General features: G+C 39.8%; 1 protein-coding gene across 1 annotated transcript in view; it reads left to right on the forward strand.

Annotated features, from left to right (window-relative positions):
* NUDCD1 (NudC domain containing 1) overlaps window positions 1-24,551 on the forward strand; it is a 95,100-nt gene that overhangs the window by 589 nt on the left and 69,960 nt on the right. The window contains exon 2 of the mRNA XM_010863455.1: window positions 13,648-13,802. Coding sequence (XP_010861757.1) covers window positions 13,648-13,802 — 155 coding nt within the window. The remainder of the gene's footprint in view (window positions 1-13,647; window positions 13,803-24,551) is intronic.

The following is a 24,551-nucleotide window of genomic DNA, read 5'->3' on the forward strand; positions in this document are numbered from 1 at the left end:
CGGGCCCCCGAGGCCCTGCCGGAGGTACTGCCTAGGCCCGGCCCGCCTGTCGGTCCTGGTCTGATTCCTGCTGCAGAGAGTGCTCAGGACAGGCTTTGCTCTTGGAGCATCCCCTGTGTGCGTTGAGAAGCCACACCTCTTTGGAAGACCTTCTGCTCCTGTCCTCTGGCTGAGACCCAATTCTTAGAAGAGAAACTCCGTTGCATTTATAGGCTGTCAGATTGAGGACTCTGTCGTAGGACTTTTCTCTACATCTCGAGAAAAAATTGGAGACGAGTTGGTTTAGTATCCACACTTCTACTTATTTTATCTGTCGGTGGCGGGAATAATCATCCATGTTTTTACAATGTAACGAGTGGCATTTTAGTTGACGATAAAGAGCCCAGAGATTGCATTTTTGATACACAATCCTGCTGATTCTGATTCATGTCAGTGGATCACACTTTGAGCGATAATCTAGAGTTAATAGGTTTTATAGTATCAAGTAAGGGTTTATTCGTTTAATGTATAAATTATAGAAACTCAGCAACCTCTCTTGAGAGCCTGTTTTATGTACATGCTGATACAATAAAGATGAATATGACACAGTAATGTAAAGTTGCTATTGTCTAGCTAGGAAGAAAAGTGTAAGCTGATAGTTACAGGAGGATGTGGTAAGGTAGTGATCAGGATATGTACAAAACATAGTGATGGTGTTTCCATGTTTCTCAAACCGGCCAGAGACATCTAGGAAAGCTTCTAGATGAGGGAGTTGATATCTCAGTTGCGCTGTAAAGAGTAGGTAGGAGTTGATCAGGATAAGAAAAAATGAGCTTGCTGTTTCTTTTCATTCCCTTTCTCCCACCTTACATAAATAAATAAAAACTCCATGTTATTTAGCCTTGCATTAAAAAACCACCTCAAAACTCAGTGGCTCAAAACAGTAAGCAGTTATTAGTGCTTATAAGTCTACAGGTTAGCTAGGCGGCTCTAGTCATAACTCAGCTTTCTCATACATTTGGTGTTCTCTGGCTATAGGCTGCTGTAAGATGGTTTCAGATGCTCCCTTCTTGGTTTTCCTCCATATGGTCTCATCCAGCAGGCTGCCACAGGCTTATTCCAAGAGACAAGCAGTGCACAAGAGTTTTTTCAGGCTCTGCTCGCAGTAAGTTTGCTGTTGTTCCACTGGCCAAAGCAAGTAGTATAATCAAGCGCAGAGTGGGTATGTATGGGAAGACTTCTAACGCAGGTCAACATAGTCGTTTGTGCTTTATCTTTGGTGTATTTCTTGTTTTTTTTAACCTCTGTAGGGAAGGAGCAAATTAGCAGTGATCAGACTCTCGCCACACGGCCTCTCGCTCTTGCCCACGTTTTGTGAATACGTAGTTACATAACAGCTGAGACCATTTATTGTACTGTGCACGTTCAGTGCCCTGTATAAGCACCACCTGAGAAGCCGTTGCGGCTGCGTTATAGCTGTGTCCGCTAGGTGAACCATGAGAAGAGAAAATAGTGTGTCTGTTTCTACGGCTGCTGTGCCAGTCAGGAGACAGTAAATGTGTCTGCCGTTCCTGCAACTCCTTGAGTTTTCTTCCCTTATCCCTGCTCATGCCTTGCCTACCATGGTTCAACAGTGTGCACAGTGAGGGACAGCGAGATAATCTCCTATTCAGTTTCTCAGCAAAGCCTGTCAACTCAAAATCTTGTCTTCTCCATGCCTCTACCCTGGTCCAAATCATTGATATCTCTCGCCTGAACTATAGTACCTTCCTGACGAGTCTTCCTGTTTTCGATTTGGGGCACCTTCATTCCATTCTCTTTAAGGCAGTACTTGTTATAGTTTTTAATTCTTTGTTTATTTGATATCTGTTTCCTGCACTAGACTGTGAGTTCCATGGAGCTCACTGTGGTGTTTCTCTTTTGCTCAGTGCTCACTCTGTAGAGACAGTGGTTGGCATAGTCGATACTCAGTACATAGACTGAATGAAGGAGAGAAGTTGTTGAGGTCATTCCATTCCTGGGAAAGCCTGAGCAAAGGGGAAACAATTAGACTCTGTGCAGGGCACTACTGCACTGCTGTTTTGCAAGAGCAAACAAATCTACTGGGAGAGTGAGAAGATTTAGATAGGTGAAGGCACTTTTTAATCTTTGGCTTTTTTTTATCCTGTGAGTCAGTGTTTCCCAGACTTTTCCATGGGCAATTACAAAGTAAAGCTCAGCTGTCATAGATTTACCAGCTTTTTAATTTCCTTAGTGGAGCTGTTTCTTAAAAACTGTCATGTCCTCACCCACCTTTTCATAATCAGAAGGGTATTTTGACACCAAAAAAGCAGGAAGCAAACTGTCACAATAAATATTCCTCTTGAGTACACTGACTGTGAAAAAACTAAGATATTCTTTTTCTCCCTCATTTCACCAGTATTGGTCTTAGATTATTGTTTGGGATGCACAGGTGGAGATGATGAGATGTCATTTACATTAGGGTCTTAAGTAGAGAAGGGAAATTACTAAATTGGGGATTGAAGAGTTCACTCTTCGGGGCTTCCCCAGTGGCTCGGAGGTAAAGAATCTGCCTGCCAATGCAGGAGACATGGGTTCGATCCCTGGGTCAGGAAGATCCCCTGAAGGAGGAAACGATAACCGACTCTAGTATTCTTGCCTGGGAAATCACATGGACAGAGGCGCCTGGCAGGCTACAGTCCATGGGGTTGCAAAAGAATCGGACACATCTTAGCAACTAAACCACAGCAAGTTCACTCCTAGGCTCTGGGAGATTGAGTTTGGACGATGAAGGGAGTGGAGACGGGGAGACCAGTTCGGAGGCTTTGCAGTAGTTCACATGAGGAGCTTTCATTAAGAATTACTTGAGGATGATGAAGAAGAGGTTAATTCTTTTAAAAACTGCCATTTCTAGAGAGTGTGAGATGATTGAGCTGCTCCTCCTGATGGTTTGATTTCTTTTATAACCAGCCCAGGGGGTTCTTATTAATTCAACAAACGGTTGGCAGGCACCTGTGCTGTGTGAAGCTCTGCGGTTGGGATGTGAGAATGAAGGCGGGGTGTCTGGACTCGAAGAGCTCAGAGCATTGAGTTTTGTTCTCTTGTCTTATGTGTTGTTAAATTGTTCTAAAACCCGCTTTGCTACCCCCTGTGACACTGCATAAACAGTAAATGTCACTTTGTCTTTTTCTATGCCAAAGAACTAAGCAATAAAAATCTTTTGTATAAAATGTTACTGCCCTTTGACCTAGCAATTCCATTTCTGGGCCTTTCTCTTATATTTTTTTTCCCCTAGACTCTCCACTCAGTAAATGTATATATTTTCACTTAGCTAATTCATACTCCATTTTTTCATCTTGGTTTATAAGAAAGTCAGATTCCTTTCTTGACTATTAGAACCTATGCTATAAAATCTCTACAAATTAGAATATGTACTTTTCCATAGACCTGATTCTTCATAGACTTTATCAAATTTCTCAGCATTTGGTGTCTGTTTTCTCTGCTAAGACTATATTCTGTGTTGAGAGTCCTGTATCCATCTTTTTCTTTCAGTGTTTCATCTCTGGGGCTGAAGCATGACTGATTAGTAATAGATGATTTTATATCACACACAACAAACAGCTTTTGTTGTTCAGTCACTCAGTTGTGTCTGACTCTTTGCGACCCCATGGACTACAACACGCCAGGCTTCCCTGTCTTTCACTATCTCCCGGAGTTTGCTCAAATTCATGTCCATTGAGTCAGTGATGCTATCTAACCATCTCATCCTCTGTCTTCCACTTGTCCTCCTGCCCTCAGTCTTTCCCAGCATCAGGATCTATTCTAGTGAGTTGGCTCTTCACCTTTGCTGGACAAAGTATTGGAGTTTCAGCATCAGTCCTTCCAATGAATATTTGGGGTTAATTTCCTTTAGGATTGACTGATTCGATCTCCTTGCTGTCCAAGGGACTCACAAGATTCTTCTCCAGCACCGTAATTTGAAAGCATTAGTTCTTTGGCACTCAGCCTTCTTTAAGGTCCAACTCTCACTTCGGTACATGACTGCTGGAAAAACCATAGCTTTGACTAGATGGACCTTTGTTGGCAAAGTGATGCTTTTTGCTTTTTAAATATGCTGTCTAGGTTTGTCATAGCTTTTTTCCCAAGGAGCAAGTGTCTTAATTTCATGACTGCAGTAACTGTCCACAGTGATTTTGGAGCCCAAGAAGACATAGTCTGTCACTGTTTCTATTGTTTCCCCATCTATTTGCCATGAAGTGATGGGACCAGATGCCATGATCTTAGTTTTGAATGTTGAGTTTTAAGCCAGCTTTTTCACACTCCTCATTCACCTTCATCAAGAGGCTCTTTAGTTTCTCTTCACCTTCTGCCATAAGGGTGGTGTCATCTGCATATCTGAGGTTATTGATATTTCTCCCAGCAGTCTTGATTCCAGCTTGTACTTCATCCAGCCTGGCATTTATCATGATGTATTCTGCATATAAGTTAAATAAGCAGGGTCACAGTTCACAGCCTTGACGTACTCCTTTCCCAATTCTAAACTTGTCCGTTGTTCCATGTCTGGTTCTAACTGTTGCTTCTTGATGTGCATACAGGTTTCTCAGGAGGCGGGTAAGGTACTCTGGTATTTGCATCTCTTTAAGAATTTTCCTCAGTTTGTAGTGATACACACAGTCAAAGGCTTTATCGTAGACAATGAAGCAGAAATAGATGTTCTTCTGGAATTCTCTTGCTTTTTTCTGTGATCCAGCGGATGTTGGCAATTTGATCTCTGGATCATGTACCTTATGTTGGCAATTTGATCTCTGGATCATGTACCTTTTCTGAATCCAGCTTGTACATGTGGAAGTTCTTGGTACATGTATTGTTGAAGCCTAACTTGAAGGATTTTGAACATTACCTTGCTACATGTGGGGCTTCCCTTGTGGCTCAGCTGGTAAAGAATCTGCCTGCAATGTGGGAGACCTGGGTTCAATCCCTGGGTTGGGAAGATACCCTGGAGAAGGGAAAGGCTACCCACTCCAGTATTCTGGCCTGGAGAATTCCATGGACTGTATAGTTCATGGGCTCACAAAGAGTTGGACACGACTGAGCAACTTTCAGTTTCACATGTGAAATGAGCACAATTGTGTGGTAGTTTCAATTCTTTGACATTGCCTTTCTTTGGAATTGGAATGTGGCCAGTCCTGTGGCTACTGTTGAGTTTTCCCAATTTGCTGGCATATTAATTGCAGCACTTTAACAGCTTTATTGAGATATAAATGACAATAATCTACAGATATTTAACTGTATAGTTAGTTTTGATGAGTGTCTGTATACACTTAGGAAGTCGTTACCACAATCAAGAAATTAAACTTAGCCATCATCCCCAGAATTTCCCTTGTTCCTTTCTGTATCTGGCCCAGAGTTAGTTAGGAGGGAACAGGGAGGAAGAAAAAGGCAGAAGTGATCTCCCCTTGTAGCCCACCAGGCTCCTCTGTCAATGGGATTTCCCAGGCAAGAATACTAGAGTGGGTTTCCATTACCTTCTCCAGGGAATCTTTGCAACCCAGGGATCGAACCCAGGTCTTCTGCACTGGCTGGCAGATTTTTTTTTTTTTTTAAACCACTGAGCTACCAGGCACGCCCCTAAGGTTTATAATGTACATCTCTAAATTATTACATGATACATTCAAATGATATTTTATTATTTCATGTATAGTTTGAGAACCAAAAGTATACTTCCATTTCTCTCCTTTATGATATTGTCATGCGTTTTACTTTTACATATTACTATAAACTTATGTTGTTGTTCAGTCTCTTAAGTTGTGTCCGACTCTTTGGGACCTCATGGATTTCAGCACACCAGGCTTCCCTGTCCTTCGCTATCTCCTGGAGTTTGCTCAAACTCATGTCCATTGAGTTGTTGATGCCATCCAACCATCTTAGCCTCTGTTACCCCCTTCTCCTCCTGCTCTCACTCTTTCCCAACATCAGGGTCTTTTCCACTGAGTTGGTTGTTCACATCAGGTGGCCAAAGCATTGGAGCTTCAGCATCAGTCCTTCCAGTGAATATTCAGGGTTGATATCCTGTAGGATTGACTGTTTTGATCTCCTTGCTTTCCAAGGGACTCTCAAGAATCTTCTCTAGCACCACAATTTGAAAGGATCAGTTCTTAGGCACTCAACATTTTGTTTAAATAGTTAATTACCTCTTCAGTTCGGTTCAGTCGCTCAGTCGTTTCCAACTGTTTGGGACCCCATGAATCGAAGTACGCCAGGCCTCCCTGTCAATCACCAACTCCCAGAGTTCACTCAAACTCACATCCATCGAGTCAGTGATGCCATCCAGCCATCTCATCCTCTGTTGTCCCCTTCTCCTCCTTCCCCCAATCCCTCCCAGCATCAGAGTCTTTTCCAATGAGTCGACTCTTCACATGAAGTGGCCAAAGTACTGGAGTTTCAGCTTTAGCATCATTCCTTCCAAAGAACACCCAGGACTGACCTCCTTCAGAATGGACTGGTTGGATCTCCTTGCAGTCCAAGGGATTCTCAAGAGTCTTTAACACCACAGTTCAAAAGCATCAATTCTTCAGCGCTCAGCTTTCTTCACAGTCCAACTCTCACATCCATACATGACCACTGGAAAAACCATAGCCTTGACTAGATGGACCTTTGTTGGCAAAGTAATGTCTCTGCTTTTGAATATGCTATCTAGGTTGGTCATGACTTTGCTTCCAAGGAGTAAGCATCTTTTAATTTCATGGCTGCAGTCACCATCTTCAGTGATTTTGGAGCCCCAGAAAATAAAGTCTGACACCGTTTCCCCATCCATTTCCCATGAAGTGATGGGACCAGATGCCATGATCTTCGTTTTCTGAATGTTGAGCTTTAAGCCAACTTTTTCACTCTCCTCTTTCACTTTCATCAAGAGGCTTTTTTTTTATGGCGCTTTCTGCCATAAGTGTGGTGTCATCTGCATATCTGAGGTTATTGATATTTCTCCTGGCAAAGAGATGTAAAAGTAGAGGGAAAAATCTTAACGTATTTACTTCTATAGTTGCCATTTCTGGTGCCCTTCATTCCTTTATGTTGATCCATAGTGTTATCTGTATAATTTTCCTCTGCCTGAAGGACTTCTAATATTTCTTATAGTGTGGGTCTTCTGGTGATGAAATAGTTCAGCTTTTGTGTGTCTAAAAACATTTTGCCTTGATTTTCAAAAGATATTTTTTGCCATGTACAGAATTCTAGGATGACGGGTTTTTTCCCTTCACTACTTTAAAGATTTTACCCCTGTGTCTATTACTTTTATTGTCTCTCATGAGAAATCATGTTATCCTTTGTTCTTTTATGCATGATATCTCTTTTTCCTCTGGCTGTTTTTAAGGTTTTTCTCTTTCATCCTGACTTAGAGTGGTTTGATTATATTGTATGTTGATGTGGTTTTCCTCATAATTCTTGTACTTGGGGTTTGCCAAGCTTCCTAGATCCCTGAATTTGTAGTTTTCATCAGTTTTGGCAAGTTTTCAGCCATTATTTCTTCTACTGGTTTTTTTTTTTTCCCTTCTTTGTTTTCTCCTTTAAGGAATCTTAAAGGTCGGGAAGATCCAGGGATCGAACCCGGGTCTCCCACATTGTAGACAGACACTTTGCCGTCTGAGCCACCAGGGAAGTCTTTTAAGGAATCTAGTTATCCATTATTCATTTATTATTCCTTTTTGGCTGTGCTGGGTCTTCGTCGTTGTCTCCATTCTTTCTCTAGTTGCGGAGCACAGGCTGTAGGTACGTGGGCATCAGCAGTTGCAGCCCATGGGCTCAAGAGTTGCAGCTCACAGCTCTAGAGCTCATCCTCAGCAGTTGTGGCGCGTGGGCTTCGCGGCCTTGCAGCATGTGGGATCCTCTCGAATGAGAGATTAAACCATTGTCCCCTGCATTGGCAGGTGGATTCTTAACCACTGGACCTGCAGGGAAGTCCTCGTTAACCCATTTTTAGATTATGAGAAGTTAAACACCAGCTCATCAATGCTCTTTTTATTTTTTCTGTTTTTGTTGTTTTGTTTTTTGTTGCTTTTTGGGTATGCTGCGTGGCATGCAGGATCTTATTTTCCAACCAGGCAACCTGTGCCCTCTAAAGTGGAAGCACAGAGTCTTAAACACTGGACCTTCAGAGAGGTTTCTTAAGTCTGTTTTATTTTGGGTAGTTTCTGTTTTCATGCCTTTAATTTCACTCTTCTTTTTCAATGTCTATTCTGTCATTAATTCCATCCAATGTATTTTTCATCTAGTTTTCATCTCTAGAAGTTTGATTTAAATGATTTTAATATCCTTCATATCTCTAGTTATGAACATTTGGAATCTACTTTAATCAATACTTAACGTTTTATCCTGCTAATTATAACTTCTGTGACCATTATCTGTTGGCATCTGTTGAATGATTGTTCTCTTCATTGTGGGTTTTGTTTTCTTTCCTCTTTGTAAACCTGGTAATCTTTAGATGAAAAAAGTTGTGAATTTTACCCTATTGTATCCTTATAAATCTTCTTGAACTTTGTTCTGTGATGCAGTTGAGTTACTTGAATTTATTACATTAACTTCACTGGGTCTTCTTAAATTTTTTTTTTAGCTTAGTCTGGAGCAGTGCTGAGTCTGTGGCTGATTATTCCTCACCTCTGAGACAGGACCATTCTGTGTATTTTGCCTATGAATTAGGAGTTCGCTCTGATCTACCTAATGGGAACGATCACAGCTCCCAGCCTGTGTGAGTTCCCATCGCTGTTCCCTCAGTTGGTCCTTTCCCTGGCCTGGAGTGGTTTCCTCAAACATGTGCCATTCGTCGTCTGCTGAGTGTTTGAGAGAGGCCTCTGCAGATCTGTGGAGTGCTCTCTCTGCGGCTCTCTCCTCTGGTACTCTGCCTGATGAACTGTAGCTGCCTTGGTCTCCCCAGACTTTTCAGTTCAGATTCCTCCACCCAGGGAGTCGGCCACATTCTACTTCATTCGCCCCTCTTTGTGCTGTGGGCTGGACCCTCAGTCAGGGCACCAAGCTGGGCACGGTAGGGCTGACCTCATTTGTGTCTCATCTCTTAAGGATCACTGTCCTTTGTTGCCTGTTGTCTCATGTCTTGAAAATCACTGTTTTATATAATTTTGTCTGATTTATTTTGTCTTACTGGTTGTTTCCGAGGGAAGGCTAAATCTGGCCACTATTATTCCATCTTGGCTGCTCAATACATGTTTTTAAGTGAGAGAGTAATTTCTGTAGAATATTAGAGCTGGAAACAAAATTGAAATGGATTCAGGAGCATAATGAGAAAATGGGAGTGTAAACTGTTTATTTAGAGAAGTTTGAGAAATACAGGGCGGAAGAAAGCTCTGCTTTGAGTGCAGAGCAAAGGAATCCTTTCTCATGTGTTTTGTGAGTGGGGGAATTTTCGACATATTTAGGTGAAGGAGAAGGGGCCAGTGAAAAGGAGATAACCAACCTGCGGAAGGGCCCAGAAGAGGCAGAAGAGAAGGAAATCATCAACAGCTATGTGAGAATTAGCCTTGGAAGGGAGAATAGGAACAGAGAAATTAACACTCTTCTCAGGCATCATATAGCAAATTCTTCACATGTTTTTTAATATAAGCCTGTCAATAACTTATAGGGTAAGTATTGCTCACTTTTATGACAGGTGAGAAATCAGGGTAGACATTTAGGTAACTTACCCTTTAAGCTGCTCATCAGTGGTTAACCTGACCCAAAAGCACACACTCTTCCTGGTCCCTGGGCTGTTTCTTCAAGGCAAGGAGAATAAAAGCTGGTTAAAAAATTTAGGCAATAATTAAAATAAAGAGAGAGAAAAGCCGTGTAACTATTGTTTTGTGTAAGTTTACTGTAAAATTCATGCCTGCTCTTCTGGAGGAAAATTTGGGGAAAAGCAGATCTAAGTATGATGGTACAGAAGCTTATATAGAAGAGTTTAGGGGGAGCAGTGCTGCTAAATCAGTCTTGCCCTGTTCTATGCATTTGCTTCAGAACTAGCTCTACAAACTTGTACTCTGGCTTCTTCACATCGTTATATGCAAAGAGCGGCAAACTCAGCAACTAGGTGGAAAGAAGATAAATGGTCTACGAAGTGACCTTTGTAAAGTAATTCAATTTAATTGTATGTTCTAAAAGGACACGAAGCTGTAATTGTGGCCATTGTTAGCATCCTTTGGCCAGGAACCCTGTCTTTTATATACCAGTATTTGCTCAATGCCAAACACCATGTCTGGCACATAATAGACATTCAATAAATCAATTTGTGAATGAAAATCTATAGATTTTTGAGGTCCCATGCATGTTATTTAAGAAAGTTAGGTAAAGATTAAGGGAGACTCCCCTCTTGTTAGGCCCCAGGTGCTTTTTAAAAGAATAAGGGAAAAGGCTTTTCCAGTAGGGCTCTTGTAGTATATTTCCAATAATAAAATAGTTTACTACACTGACTTCTTAGCTCTTTATAAAAGAGATCGCTCATCTTCAGTCAACTCACAGAGCCAAGCTGGCTTGGAGACTCCCGGCCATCGTCTTCTCCTGTAGACTCCGCAGAAGAGCCCTGCCAGTGGTTAAGCTCTGTCACATTCTGGATGTTGCTTTTCTCCTTTCATTTCCTCTATCTGCCTTTTTATACTTGAGATGATTGACATGATAAATGCAGTAACTTTAAGTATGTAATGTGCCCTTTTCTTGTGTCCTAATAAATTATATAAAATAATCTTGTCAGAATGCAGCAAGACAGACTGTTTCATGGTTTCCTAACACGGTTTTCCAGATCCGTACATTCACAGTCGAGTACGCATTTGTACTAAGGCAAAGGGCTAAGAAGTTTCTGGCTTGTTCAGCATTGCCCAGGTCTTTGGCACGCGTATGAAGAAAATGTATTTGTTGTATCATTGCCTCGTGTTACTGCTTTGCGCCATTATGTTAGCGTGTATACTTCCTGCAGTATCGCGTTTAATCCACACAGTGGTGCTAGAAAACCAGGAATTGATTGTTTCTAATCTGTGTGTATGTATTTTTAGCTTCCAGATAAAATAAACACTCCCTCGAGTTATGTAATAACAGTTTCCTCAGCCTCTATCAAATCCATCATAAAGTTACAATGGTTTTACCTCTGGAGGTCTCTAAACTTCAGCCGTTCTTACCTGGATGACTGCAGTAGCATCCTGGTGGGTCTTCCAGGGTTTCCTTTGCTCTGCTCTGTTTTCCATATTTAGTTATAAGTAAACCTTCTGTACAGAGAAGGCAATGGCACCCCACTCCAGTACTCTTGCCTAGAAAATCCCATGGACGGAAGAGCCTGGTAGGCTGCAGTCCATGGGGTCGCTAGAGTCAGACACGACTGAGCGACTTCACTTTCAGTTTTCACTTCCATGCATTGGAGAAGGAAATGGCAACCCACTCCAGTGTTCTTGCCTGGAGAATCCCAGGGACGGGAAGCCTAGTGGGCTGCCGTCTATGGGGTCGCACAGAGTCGGACACAACTGAAGCGACTTAGAAGTAGCAGCAAACCTTCTGTAAATTTGAATCTAGACCTTACTCTCCTACTTAAAAGCTTGTAAATGAATTATTACATTGAGTTTATCAGCAAAGATGAATATAGCAGGGCCTTTTGTGATCCACCTTCTGCCCAGTTCTCTAGTTTCACACGTCTCTAGCCTTTCCTCGTGCAGTTCTCCTTGTGATAAGGTGGGTGGGTGTTTTTGTGTGTGCGCTCAGTTAAGTTGGACTCTCTGACTTGTTTTTTTGAAATCAAGTTTTTCCTTCTACTTTTGCCTGTTGTCCTTTGCCAGTGATAAGTAGGTGTGTGTGTGTGTGTGTGGTGTGTGTGTGTAGGGGCGTGTGTGGGTGTGTGTGTGTAGGCATATTTAAGTTAACTCTACCTTATCCTTTGTGTGTGTGTGTGTGTGTGTGTGTGTGTGTGTGTGTGTGTGTTTGCGCTCAGTCAAGTCAGACTCTTTGCAACCCCATGGACTGTAGCCCGCCAGGCTCCTCTATCCATGGGATTTCCCAGGCAAGAATATTGGAGCAGGTTGCCATTTCCTGCTCCAGGGGATCTTCCCAATCCAGGGATTCAACCTGTGTCCCTTTGGCTCAAATTTTTGAAAGCCTTCATTAATTTCCCCAAGTAGATCAGCTTCCAGTGTTAGTGGTTCTCAGTCTCCAGTAATTTTTCTCTGTACAATTTATTGCAGTTTAATTATATATTTATTTGATTAATTATATACATATTTACATTTATATGGGTCTTCCCTTGTGACTCAGCTGGTAAAGAATCCACCTGCTATGCGGGAGACCTGGGTTTGATCCCTGGGTTGGGAAGATCTCTTGGAGAAGGTAACGGCTACCCACTCCAGTTTTCTGGTCTGGAGAATTGTATGGACTGTATAGTCCATGGGGTCGAAAAGAGTCAAACATGACTGAGCGACTTTCACTTCACTTCACTTACATTTATATATAATGTATTTATTTATTTGCCTAACGTCCATTTCCCCACTGGATCACAAGTGTTAAGAAAATAGATTCTGTGATTTTATGCCTATTAAAATATTTGCTGAATAAATGAATGAATAAATGTAAGTCAGCCAGTACTCAAAACGGGTATTAAAAGTAGGGACAGGTGAGCATTTGGGGGAAAAAAGACGAAAATACTTGCAATCAGAATATAGTAAGGTGAGTTTCATAATTAAGTAAAGTACTGGCTAAGCATAGTCTACTTATGTATTTCCTTTTGGAACAGAAATTAATTCTAGGTCATGAGCAGCCCTGAACTATAAGGGTTTCTATCTACATAGATGAGAAGGAGGAGTGGGAGGCAGATTTAAAATTGTCGAAGCAGCTAAGAAAGTAGATCTTATAAGTTCTTATAATAAGAACAGTTGTAACTATGTGAGTTGATGGATGTATGTGTTAAACTTATTTGGTAATCATTTCTCAATACATACATATATCATTATGTTGTACACCTTAAATTTATACAGTGCTGTATATCAATTATATCTCAGTAAAGCTTGAAAAAAGTAAAATTATGGAAGTCTCTAATGCCCTAGTGGAAAAGAAGCACTGTTGTTTGAGTAGGAAACCTTGTTTCTGTTCCAGATACGATACTGTTTTGTTCTGTACTCTTGGGAAAGATGTGGTATAACATTAGTAGTCACCATTTACACTTTGTTTCCATCATTATATAATGAGATAATAAAAACATTCTCTTTATTTCTTAACATGTAGTAAAAGTGAATGAGTTAATAGACAGGAAAGGATTTTTAAAAGTACAAAAACACTTTATAATGTAGTGTACTTAATATTTGCCCAGAAGACAGGGAATCTTTCAATTTTAGAATTTCTCTGTTCTTTATATTCGTAATTATAAGGAAGAGGTACCTAAAAGAAAAGAGTGTGAAAAGCTGTATGTCCCGCAGCACTATACTATAACTTCTGTAAGCGAACGGCCTCGTCAGTTTGATTCACTGTTTACCCTTTGCACACAGTGCCTGGTTGGTGCCCAGAAATTGTTTTTGAATGAATAATATAAGTAAATTGTCCCAAAGGCCTTGGTAATTAGTGTTCTTTTTTTTTTTTTTTTTTAACTTTATTGGCATTCTGCAGAAAAGAACAATCTGAGGAAAGCTCTTCGTGTTTATGTTTATGTTTCTTATATTTCAGCTGTGGCAGAAGTAAAACTTCGAGATGATCAATATACACTGGAACACATGCATGCTTTTGGAATGTACAATTACCTACACTGTGATCCATGGTATCAAGACAGTGTCTACTACATTGATAACCTTGGAAGAATTATGAATTTAACAGTGATGCTGGTAAGAAAAAGATCTATAATATTAGAATTTTTCCAATAAATTTGATCCTTAATTTTCACTTTTCATCTGATGGCCACAGAATTGAGGTACCCATACCTTTAATATATGGAGTCGTATCATCAGTTTGTATAAGGCTTCATTTTCTTTAATTCAACTTTAATTGTTCCCTTCATTCCTGTTACTTTAACTTATTCTCCTCTACTCTTAACCAATAGGCAATTACTTAATGTATTTTATATCTCAATATTGATGTAACTGTTCATGTCTGCTTTTTCTATGTGAGTTGTTAGCCCTGACTATGACAGTGGATTTATCTGTGGTCCCCTTTTGGTTAACATTTGCTTAGTGTATTTTTAAGTATGTTAATTGGGAATAGATCTCTTAGGATTGTTTTGTCTGCTGTGGATCAGACCTTTTAGCGTTATAAAATATCCCTGTTTATCTCTGGGCTTTGGGAATAATTTCTGTCTTGAAATCTTCTGATATTTAATATAGCTGTCCTGGCTTTTTGTTTGTTTAATTAGTATTTGTCTTTTTCTGTTCTTTTTCTTTGAGTTTGTAAGTGTTAGTATTTTTAAAATGACCCTTGTAAAGAGCATGTAGTTAGGTCTTGTTTTTTAATCCAGAATGACAATCTGTGTCCTTTAATTGGCTTAGTTCATTTATATTTAATTACTGTTATGGTTGGGTTTACCAACCATAATGGGTTGGTAATGGCTTGGGTAATGTTATGTTACCATTTTGTTAATTTTTCTTGTTTTGAACCATCAGTTTTTTTGTTCCTTTGTGTCCCTCTTTAAAAATGTCCCTCTTTTTCTAAAAAAAATTTTTTTAATTAAAATTCCACTTAATTTTCTCTTTTGGCTTCTTATTTAAACCTGCTTGTGTTATTGACTATGAGGATTACTCCATTTCTTCTAAAGGATTCTGGCGCACAGTAGTAGATATAATGGTCATTGAATTAAATTCACCCATTCTGGTCCATTTGAATTCAATGATTCCTAAAATGTGGATGTTCACTCTTGCCATCTCCTGTTTAATCACTTCTGATTTACCTTGATTCATGGACCTAACATTCCGGATTCCTATGCAGTATTGTTCTTTATAGCATCAGACTTGACTTTCACCACCAGAACACATCCACAACTGGGCGTTGTTTCCGCTTTGACCCAGCCTCTTCATTCTTTCAGAGCTATTTCTCCACTCTTCTGCAGTAGCATATTGGGCACCTACCAACGTGGAGAGTCCATCTTTCAGTTTCATGTCCTTTTGCCTTCTCATACTGTTCGTGGGGTTCTCAGACAAGAACACTGAAGTGGTTTGCCATTGCCTTCTCCAGTGGACCATGTTTTGTCAGAACTCTCCCCCGTGACCCGTCCGTCTTGGGTGGCCCTATAAAAGGTTGTTGTTGAACCATGAAAAGACGCTGGGATTCTTGGCCTCCGGAGGAGAAGAATTCAATCCAGGGCCAGAGACGAGGCTTGATCACTCAGAGCTTTGTGTAATAAACTTTTATTAAAGTATAAAAGAGATAGAGAAAGCTTCTGACATAGGCATGAGGAGGGGGCAGAAAGAGAACCCCCATGCTAGTGTTAGCAATGGAGTTATATATTCTCTAATTAGTTATTCAGTTCAGTCGCTCAGTCGTGTCCGACTCTTTGCAACCTCATGAAATGCAGCATGCCAGGCCTCCCTGTCCATCACCAACTCCCGGACTTCACTAAACTCAGTCCATCGAGTCAGTGATGCCATCCAGCCGTCTCATCCTCTGTTGTCCCCTTCTCCTCCTGCCCCCAATCCCTCCCAGCATCAGGATCTTTTCCAGTGAGTCAACTTTTCACATGAGGTGGCCAAAGTATTGGAGTTTCAGCTTCAGCATCAGTCCTTCCAATGAACACCCAGGACTGATCTCCTTTAGAATGGACTGGTTGGATCTCCTTGCAGTCCAAGGGACTCTTAAGAGTCTTCTCTAGTTCAAAAGCATCAATTCTTCAGCACTCAGCTTTCTTCACAGTCCAACTCTCACATCCATACATGACCACAGGAAAAACCATAGCCTTGACTAGACAGACCTTTGTTGGCAAAGTAATATCTCTGCTTTTCAATATGCTATCTAGGTTGGTCATAACGTTCCTTCCAAGGAGTAAGCATCTTTTAATTTCATGGCTGCAGTCACCATCTGCAATGATTTTGGAGCCCCCCAAAATAAAGTCTGACACTGTTTCCACTGTTTCCCCATCTATTTCCCGTGAAGTATTGGGACCAGATGCCATGATCTTCGTTTTCTGAATGTTGAGCTTTAAGCCAACTTTTTCACTCTCCTCTTTCACTTTCATCAATAGGTTTTTTAGTTCCTCTTCACTTTCTGCCATAAGGGTGGTGTCATCTGAATATCTGAGGTTATTGATACTTCTCCCAGCAATCTTGATTCCAGCTTATGCTTCTTCCAGTCCAGCGTTTCTCATGATGTACTCTGCATATAAGTTGAATAAGCAGGGTGACAGTATACAGCCTTGACGTACTCCTTTGCTGATTTGGAACCAGTCTGTTGTTCCATGTACAGTTCTAACTGTTGCTTCTTGCCTGCATTCAGGTTTCTCAGGAGGCAGGTCAGGTGGTTTGTTGTGGTCCACACAGTCAAAGGGGTTGGCGTAGTTAATAAAGTAGAAGTAGATATATTTCTGGAACTCTCTTGGTTTTTCAATAATCCATTGGATGTTGGCAATTTGATCTCTGGTTCCTCTGCCTTTTCTAAATCCAGCTTGAACATCTGGAAGTTCATGATTCACATATTGCTGAAGCCTGGCTTGGGCAATTTTGAGCATTACTTTACTAGCATGTGAGATGAGTGCAATTGTGTGGTAGTTTGAGCATTCTTTGGCATTGCCTTTCTTTGGGATCGGAATGAAAACTGACCTTTTCCAGTCGTGAGGCCACTGCTGAGTTTTCCAAATTTGCTGGCATATTGAGTGTAACACTTTCACAGCATCATCTTTCAGGATTTGAAATAGCTCAGTTGGAATTCCATCACCTCCAGTAGCTTTGTTCTTAGTGATGCTTCCTAAGGCCCACTTGACTTCACATTCCAGGATGTCTGGCTCTAGGTGAGTGATCACACCATCATAGTTATCTGAGTCATGAAAGGCCTTGCTCAGTAAATCTTTAATCCAATTTTCTGCTGATGGGTGGGGCTGTGTTCCCTCCCTGTAGTTTGGCCTGAGGCCAAACTATGGTAGGCGTAATGGCAGCAATGGGAACCTCCTTCAAAAAGACTTATGCTGTCATATTCAGGACTGTTGGAGTCAACTCCTAGGTGAGTCAGTGCCCCTGACCCCGCGGCAGGCCACTATTGACCCAGGCCTCTGCCAGAGACTCGGGCAAGTCTGGCTCAGTCTCTTGTGGGGTCACTGCTCTTTTCTCCTGGGTCCTGGTGCACAAAAGGTTTCCTTGTGGTATTTTTAATTGTTAGTGTAGACATTGTAGTACTCATCCTTAACTTATCCTAGTTTTCTTTTAATTAATGTTATTCCAGTTAAAAAACAATGTAAAACCCTACAGTAATATAACTCCTTTACTTCCTTTTCCATCCTTTGAGCTATTGTCATACTTTTTGCTTCTTAATATGTTGTAAACTTCATAATACATTGTTAATGTGCTTGCTTTAAGTAATCAGTGGTCTGTTAATAGTTTCCTGACTGCTCTTTGCTCTTTCCAGCTTTCCTCTATATTTCATCTACAGAATCTAATTTGTTTGCTCTTAACACCTCTCATTTAAAGTCCTTAAATATTTCCTTTATGGCAAGGAACACACTTTTTAACATGTAATTTTAGAATAGGTAATGCATTCATGTGATTTAAAAAACAAATTTAAAAAGATATTTAGTAAAGTCTTTCTGACCCCAGTTTTATCTGTCCTTTCCCTCTATTATTTCTTTTTTACTAGTTTCTTGATATATTCTTCCAGAGGTGGATTTGTGTGTATGTGTTTGATTTTTATTTTTCTGGCCAGTATAAGCATAAAGTGATATATTTGTTTAAAAAATACAAACTCTTCACCTTGGCAACTGTAGCCTATTATGCCCTTTTCTCCAGCTTTGTCTTTCACCACTTTGTACACTGCATTCTAACAATACCATGTAACTAAAACCTGCCCTGTATCCCTCTGCCTCCAGCCCTTTCTTTACCTTCTCTCTGATTTCTGTCTCGGGCTGCCTCACAGTCTTCACTTAAGTTTCAGCTAACTGTGTCATCTAGGAAGCTTACCCTGAGGTCCTCTATTTCCTCCTCCAGGATATTCAAACCATTAGTCTCAGATCTGCATGGACTGTGAGTTTTTCTGCATAGGGCTAGATAGTAAATGTTGCAGGGTTTATGGACCAGACTGTCTTAAGTCACAGCTGCTCAGTCTTGCTATAGTAGTTGTGAAAATGGCAATTCACAATATGTAAGCAGTGAGTGTGGCTGCATTCCAATAAAACTTTATTTACAAAGACAACAGGCTAATTTTTAGGCTTACGGAGTATAACTTGCCAACCCTTGATCTAGGCTGTGTGTCATATTTTTATAATCCTAGCAGCCAACAGAAGGCTTAATCAGTATGTTTATAAAATGGATAACAGTTCCTTAAAGCTTGCTGGCTTTACACTTTTGATATTATCTATTATTTCTTCTTCAGGTAAAAGTGTGAGTCTCGTTTGTTGAGATAGTATTACTGAATAAGAAATATTTATTTCTCTTCAACAAACATTTATTGAATTACTGCTACCTGTTACCATGGAAGTGAGGATAAGATGTAGAAATAGTACGGAGGAGGAAATAGTTTACTACTATGCATGGTCAGGCTGAGCGACTTCACATTCACTTTTCACTTTCATGCATTGGAGAAGGAAATGGCAACCCATTCCAGTGTTCTTGCCTGGAGAATCCCAGGGATGGGGGAGCCTGGTGGGCTGCCGTCTATGGGGTTGCACAGAGTCGGACACGACTGAAGCGACTTAGCAACAGCAGCAGCACCAGTGGTACAGAATACCGCACTAATATTTTTTTGGTCAGCAACAAAGGAAATCAGCTTGCTCTTTGAACTATATTGGGAGCAGGTGGAAGTATTGGCTGCTGTGGTTATACATTGGCTTTTTTTTTTTTAAGCGAAAACAGTTCTTACATAACTTTTATTGTCCGATTTTTTTTTTTTTAGTCAAAGGCACACATGCACAAATCTCAAGGAGGTTTTTATTTGCGGCTGATTTACAAAAATGACCATCCTTGTTAATTTGGGCTAAACATTATTGTGGTCACAGTGAATGAAGGCTGTAGGGCCTAAGAAAGGAAATCCACAAGTTGTTTAACCTTTAGATTTTGTCAGGAGCCAGCAGGTGGCAGCAGGGCAACACAGGTTTATAGAGGTATTGTACTGATAAGGTCTGAATCAGCTTAATTTGTGAGGTGTATGTGTTCAGTCGCACAGTCGTGTCAGACTCCAGCCTGCCAGGCTCCTCTGTCCATGGATTCTCCAGGCAAGAATACTGGAGTGGGTTGCCATTTCCTTGATCTTCCCAACCTAAGGATCGAACCTGCTTCTCCTGCATTGGCAGGCGGATTCTTTACCACTGAGCCACCTGGGAATCTCAGCCACAAGCCACTGAGCCAACTTGTGGTTTACAGTCCTTAATTTCAGAAAAATGTCAGTTGAAAGGAAGTTCACTTAGGAAGTAGAAAAATTCCAGTTCCTTAGAAAAGCAAAAAAAAAAAAAAAGAACAGTGTTTAAAATTTGATTCTTTATTATATTGTCATTTTATCATATCAGGGCTTATTTTAAAGTACTGTGTTCTGTTTCTTAATATTTAGGGGATTAATTCTGTCCTAATGTCTTTTATCTGAAAAACTCATGTTTTTGCTAATAAAGAACATCATCTTGTGATGCCTCTTTAAATTGCATGTAAAGATCCAGAGGAGAGTTACTGGTTCCATCTGAAGCATGCACTTGTGAGGCTGTGTCTCGGAGTTACTGGTTACAGCTGCTTGCTAGTCCAGCTCAGTTATTTACCAGTATATTTTTATCTAGACCTGAGTCCAGCTTATGTTCTACAATTGAGTTTACTAGCAGGGAGCCGGTGATTTATCTGGTTAAAAAAAAATGAGAGGTGGAGTTCTTGGAACTGTGTGTGCTTAATACATTATTGAAAGCTTTGTGGTACATAAAGACATTACTTAATCAAATTACAATTAATTTAAAACACCTTTCCTTGAAATTCTAGCTAAAAAGTGGAGGAAAGATGAAGGATATAGGAAGACTTTTTTTCCTTCCAAATAGTTATTAGTGATAAAAGTCTTTCTCCAGAAAAAGATCACTCCCTTTTAAAAGGGCAAGTTTTTAAATATCAGTGTCTAATAGTAAATGGCATCTTTGTTCAGTTGGACTTTTTTTTTTTTTAACTTCAGTAGTGTTTTCTGTAAATGTACATGTATTAGAAAAAAGCTCTATTAGTTCAGAGCTTGTCTTCTTGTAGCTGTAATTAAGATCTGCAACTGTTTTAAGATGTTTTTATAAATATGTAGTTCATGTATTAGTACTAATTTGCCGTTTTTTAGAGTGTCATTTGTACACAATATGTGGACAGTGATATTTTTGTAATATGTTTTATTGACTCAGGAATCTAATTAAAATACTGTATAATGTATTAGCCTAAAAGAAAAACTGAATATAGAAGTTTCGTTCATAGTAGAGGGGTTTTTTTTGTGGGGGGAGGTGTTACTTTATAAATTGCATTCACTTCTGACGTATCATTTGTTGAGAAAAACTTGAGAATTGATTCTTCTCCACAGGAAGTGTGGAATATAGGAAAGACCAATTTTTGGAGTGCAGTCAACCAAGATTTGAATATTGGCCCTGCCATTTCTAGCAGTGGAGTTATAGGCAAATATTTAATTTTTTTGAGCAGGGCTTTTTATCTTTTTCAAGTGGGATAATTTCAACTTCATAAGATTTGGAAATAATTAAATGAGATGGCAAAAGTCAAAGCACTTATTTAATACAATACTGTACATTATTATCATTCAAGAAGTACTTCATTTATCATTGAAATTTTAATTCTTTCACAATTCAGCTGTGTAATGTTATCTCAGAATGATTGTCAACAGCTTTAAATATAGTAATGTTAACTTTTTTTTGACTAGAAGAAGAAAATGATTGGTTGGGACCAGGACATTATAGATGCTAATTACATAAAGCTTTATTATTAAGACACTGTAAAACTGTTAATGGAGGATATTCAGAAATAATTTAGTACTCTAATTTGATTTATTAATACAGAAGAAAATATTTTGTTGCCTACAGTCCATTTAAAATTAAAATGTATTCTGAAAACTAGGTTTCAAAAATCAGGAACATTTTAGGTTCTTTCACATAAACGATCATTTAGCTTCGAGATAACTGTGTGTTTTCTTTTGCATTTTTAATTCAATTATTTTTGGCTTCACATTTATATACTTGAATATCTTAATCATTCTATTGGATGTTGCACTCATTTATCTGGTAATCATAGTCCATGGGGTCGCAGAGAGTTGGACACGACTGAGTGACTTTGACATTCACATCCGATAATCAGTTGCCTAGCAGTCTCAGTTATATGAAGCCTTGTATTTAAAAGAAAATGGCTTAAAGCCATCTTTAGGATGGATTATGAAATGAAGAATAATTGCTTCCTAACAATGGTTCCCTAGCTTAGATGTTGTGAAGGGCATGTAGTGGGGGAGACCACTAGAAACTTTGCTTTGAAACAACTGTTTTGAGGAAAAAGTTGCACTTTATTTTAACTTATTCATATCTTTTAATTATGTATATCACATGTAAATTATTCAGTGTTTTTAAAAAAAAGTCAAGCAATGTATTGAAGCAGTAATGGAAATTTCCCCTTGACCACCAGTCTCCTTTACCACCAGGTCTCGTTTTCTTCTAATGGTGAACACTGGAATAGCCCAGTCTGTCTGTAGCTTACTCTGTGCTGTCATATCACACTGTTTGTTCCAACATATATGGATTTATATGTTTTCTGCATCTGCATTTTTTTTTCAGTCATTATCTTGGAGATCTTTTTAATGTGTTATAAATCTACTTCAGGGGACTTGGTGGTCTGGTAGTTAAGACTCTGCCTTCCAGTGAAGGGGGTGCAGGTTTTCAATCCCTGGTCAGGGAGCCAAGATCCCACATGCCTCACAGACAAAAAACATAAAACAGAAGCAATAGTATAACAAATTCAACAAAGACTTTAAAAATGGTACACATTAAAAAATATTTAAAGAATTAAATCTACTTTAGTATAACTAAGTTATTTGGTATTCCAAAGGATAGTTATGCCAGTTAACCATTCATCTGCCTGTGCTCTCCAGACAGAGATGCCAGGTACACGTTTATATTTGAGCACATTGGATTTATTTGTGAAGCAGAGGAGGGATGTGTATAACGGGGAACCACAGGATGTCTCAGTAAGAGGATGGTAGAAAGGACATTGTAGGATTAGGCTTGTATTAGATGGTTTGGGGAGAGGATTTTAGAAACTGGGGCTTTGCTCTGGGTTGGCTACTGTTAGGAAACTGGATAATTCCATGATGGATTTCTTAGTAAGTCTTGTCCAAAAGGAGGGAAGACTGGACCAAGGCTTAAGCTGTGATAAGTAATATTGGCATGGATTAGGATCCTATTTGTGGCTTTGAGAACATTCATATTTTATATGTATTCAGTTACCATTATGGCGTGATGCTGTTTTTCTCTTGTTTGGTCATAATGACAGAGGTCACACAGTGTCCTTGTCTGACGTTGATGTTCTGTGAAATTGTTTATCAGGAGAATATGGCTGTCAGTGTCACTAGCTCATAGCAAAGCCAAGTCCTCGCTGATACTACCAGCCTAGCATTGGGCTGTCGGGTGCTGCTATTCTCTTCCTCACTATTGATAAACGACTAGATTGTATCTTAGTTTTTATTAGCATATTTTGTCATTTGCATCATTAAAATAAACATTCTTGTTATGTGGATCTTACTGTACACGTGCAAGTATTCTAGAAGTGGAATTGTATTTGTTGTGTGTAGTCACTAAGTCATGTCCAACTCATTTGCAACCCCATGGACTGTAGCCTGCCAGGCTCCTCTGTCTATGGGATTCTCCAGGCAAGAATACTGGAGTGGGTAGCCAGTCTCTTCTCTGGAGATCTTCCCAGCCCAGGGATAGGTAGATCTTCCCAACCCGCATCTCCTCCATGGGCAGGCAGATTCTTCACTGCTGAGCCACCTGGGAGGCCCACTAAAGGGTCTATAACACATCATAAAACGTGATTTATAATCAGTGCGAAAGTCCTATACTTCTGTTCCTGCTAACAGGCACCTTAGCCAAGAATAGACATTAATGGTCTAAGATTTTTTTTTCCCCCGTGGCTAATGGAGGTATCATTATTTTAATCATATTTTTTTTTTTACTAGTGAGTTTGAATATTTTGGCCTTTTTTTTTTTAAACCATAGTTTTCCTGTTCATATTTTTTTACTATGAAAAAAAATGATAACCTTGTCATTCTTGTTGAGTTTTAAAGGTATTTTGTATGTTATTAGTACTGTGTTGGAGAAGGCAATGGCCACCCACTCCAGTACTCTTGCCTGGAAAATCCCATGGACAGAGGAGCCTGGTGGGCTGCAGTCCATGGGGTCGCAAAGAGTCAGACATGACTGAGCGACTTTACTTTCACTTTTCCCTTTCATGCATTGGAGAAGGAAATGGCAACCCACTCCAGTGTTCTTGCCTGGAGAATCCCAGGGATGGCAGAGCCTGGTGGGCTACCGTCTGTGGGGTCGCACAGAGTCCGACACGACTGAAGTGACTTAGCAGCAGCAGCAGTACTGTGTTATATTTGTGGCAAGTATTTGTCTTCTTACCTCCTGTATGTCCTTTATTTACTCATAAGAAGGCTTTCTCCACCCTGAGATTATTAAAACAATCTTCTAACAAAGTTACTTTACTTTTCTGTTAAAACATTTAGATTATTGATCTATCTGGAATAAGGAATGTTTTGTATGTTTTTTTTTTTTCCTAAAATTCCCTAATGTTCCACTATTATTTGTTGACTAGTCCATTTCTTTCACAATAATGGGAAATTCAACCTCATGTTCTAAATGCCTACACAGGCATTAGCTTGCAGTAAAATTTCTCTTCTTTCACTTAACTGACTGGATTGACTGATAGTCTCTGTTCTCTTTTAATAACATACTGACTGAAGACCATGGTAAGCTTGATATGTATTGCTTATAGGCTGCTCAGGTCTCTACTGTTATAATTCTGTTTCTGCTAGCTGAGTTTTACATCAGTGATAATCAGATTTTCTCATTCTAAAAACTTGTCAACTGTGTTTGTTGATGCATTTTCATTATTTAATGCAGTATTATATAAATCAGTAAAATACGACTACAAAAAGAAGGAAAGGTGCCCTTTTAAAGAAAACAAAATTGCATACTTTAGAAAGAAACAATGGGTCACTAAAGAACTTGAGGCTAATAAGGACATAGTTTAATTAATTAAATCTTTTTTAGTGTCAGTTCAGCTGATCAGTCCTGTCCAACTGTTTGTGACCCCATGAATCGCAGCACGCCAGGCCTCCCTGTCCATCACCAACTCCCAGGGTTCACTCAGACTCACATCCATCGAGTCAGTGATGCTATCCAGCCATCTCATCCCCTGTCGTCCCCTTCTCCTCCTGCCCCCAATCCC

This window comes from Bison bison, unplaced genomic scaffold (genome assembly GCF_000754665.1).
Source record: "Bison bison bison isolate TAMUID 2011002044 unplaced genomic scaffold, Bison_UMD1.0 scf7180017864491, whole genome shotgun sequence".
Lineage (NCBI taxonomy): Eukaryota > Metazoa > Chordata > Mammalia > Artiodactyla > Bovidae > Bison > Bison bison.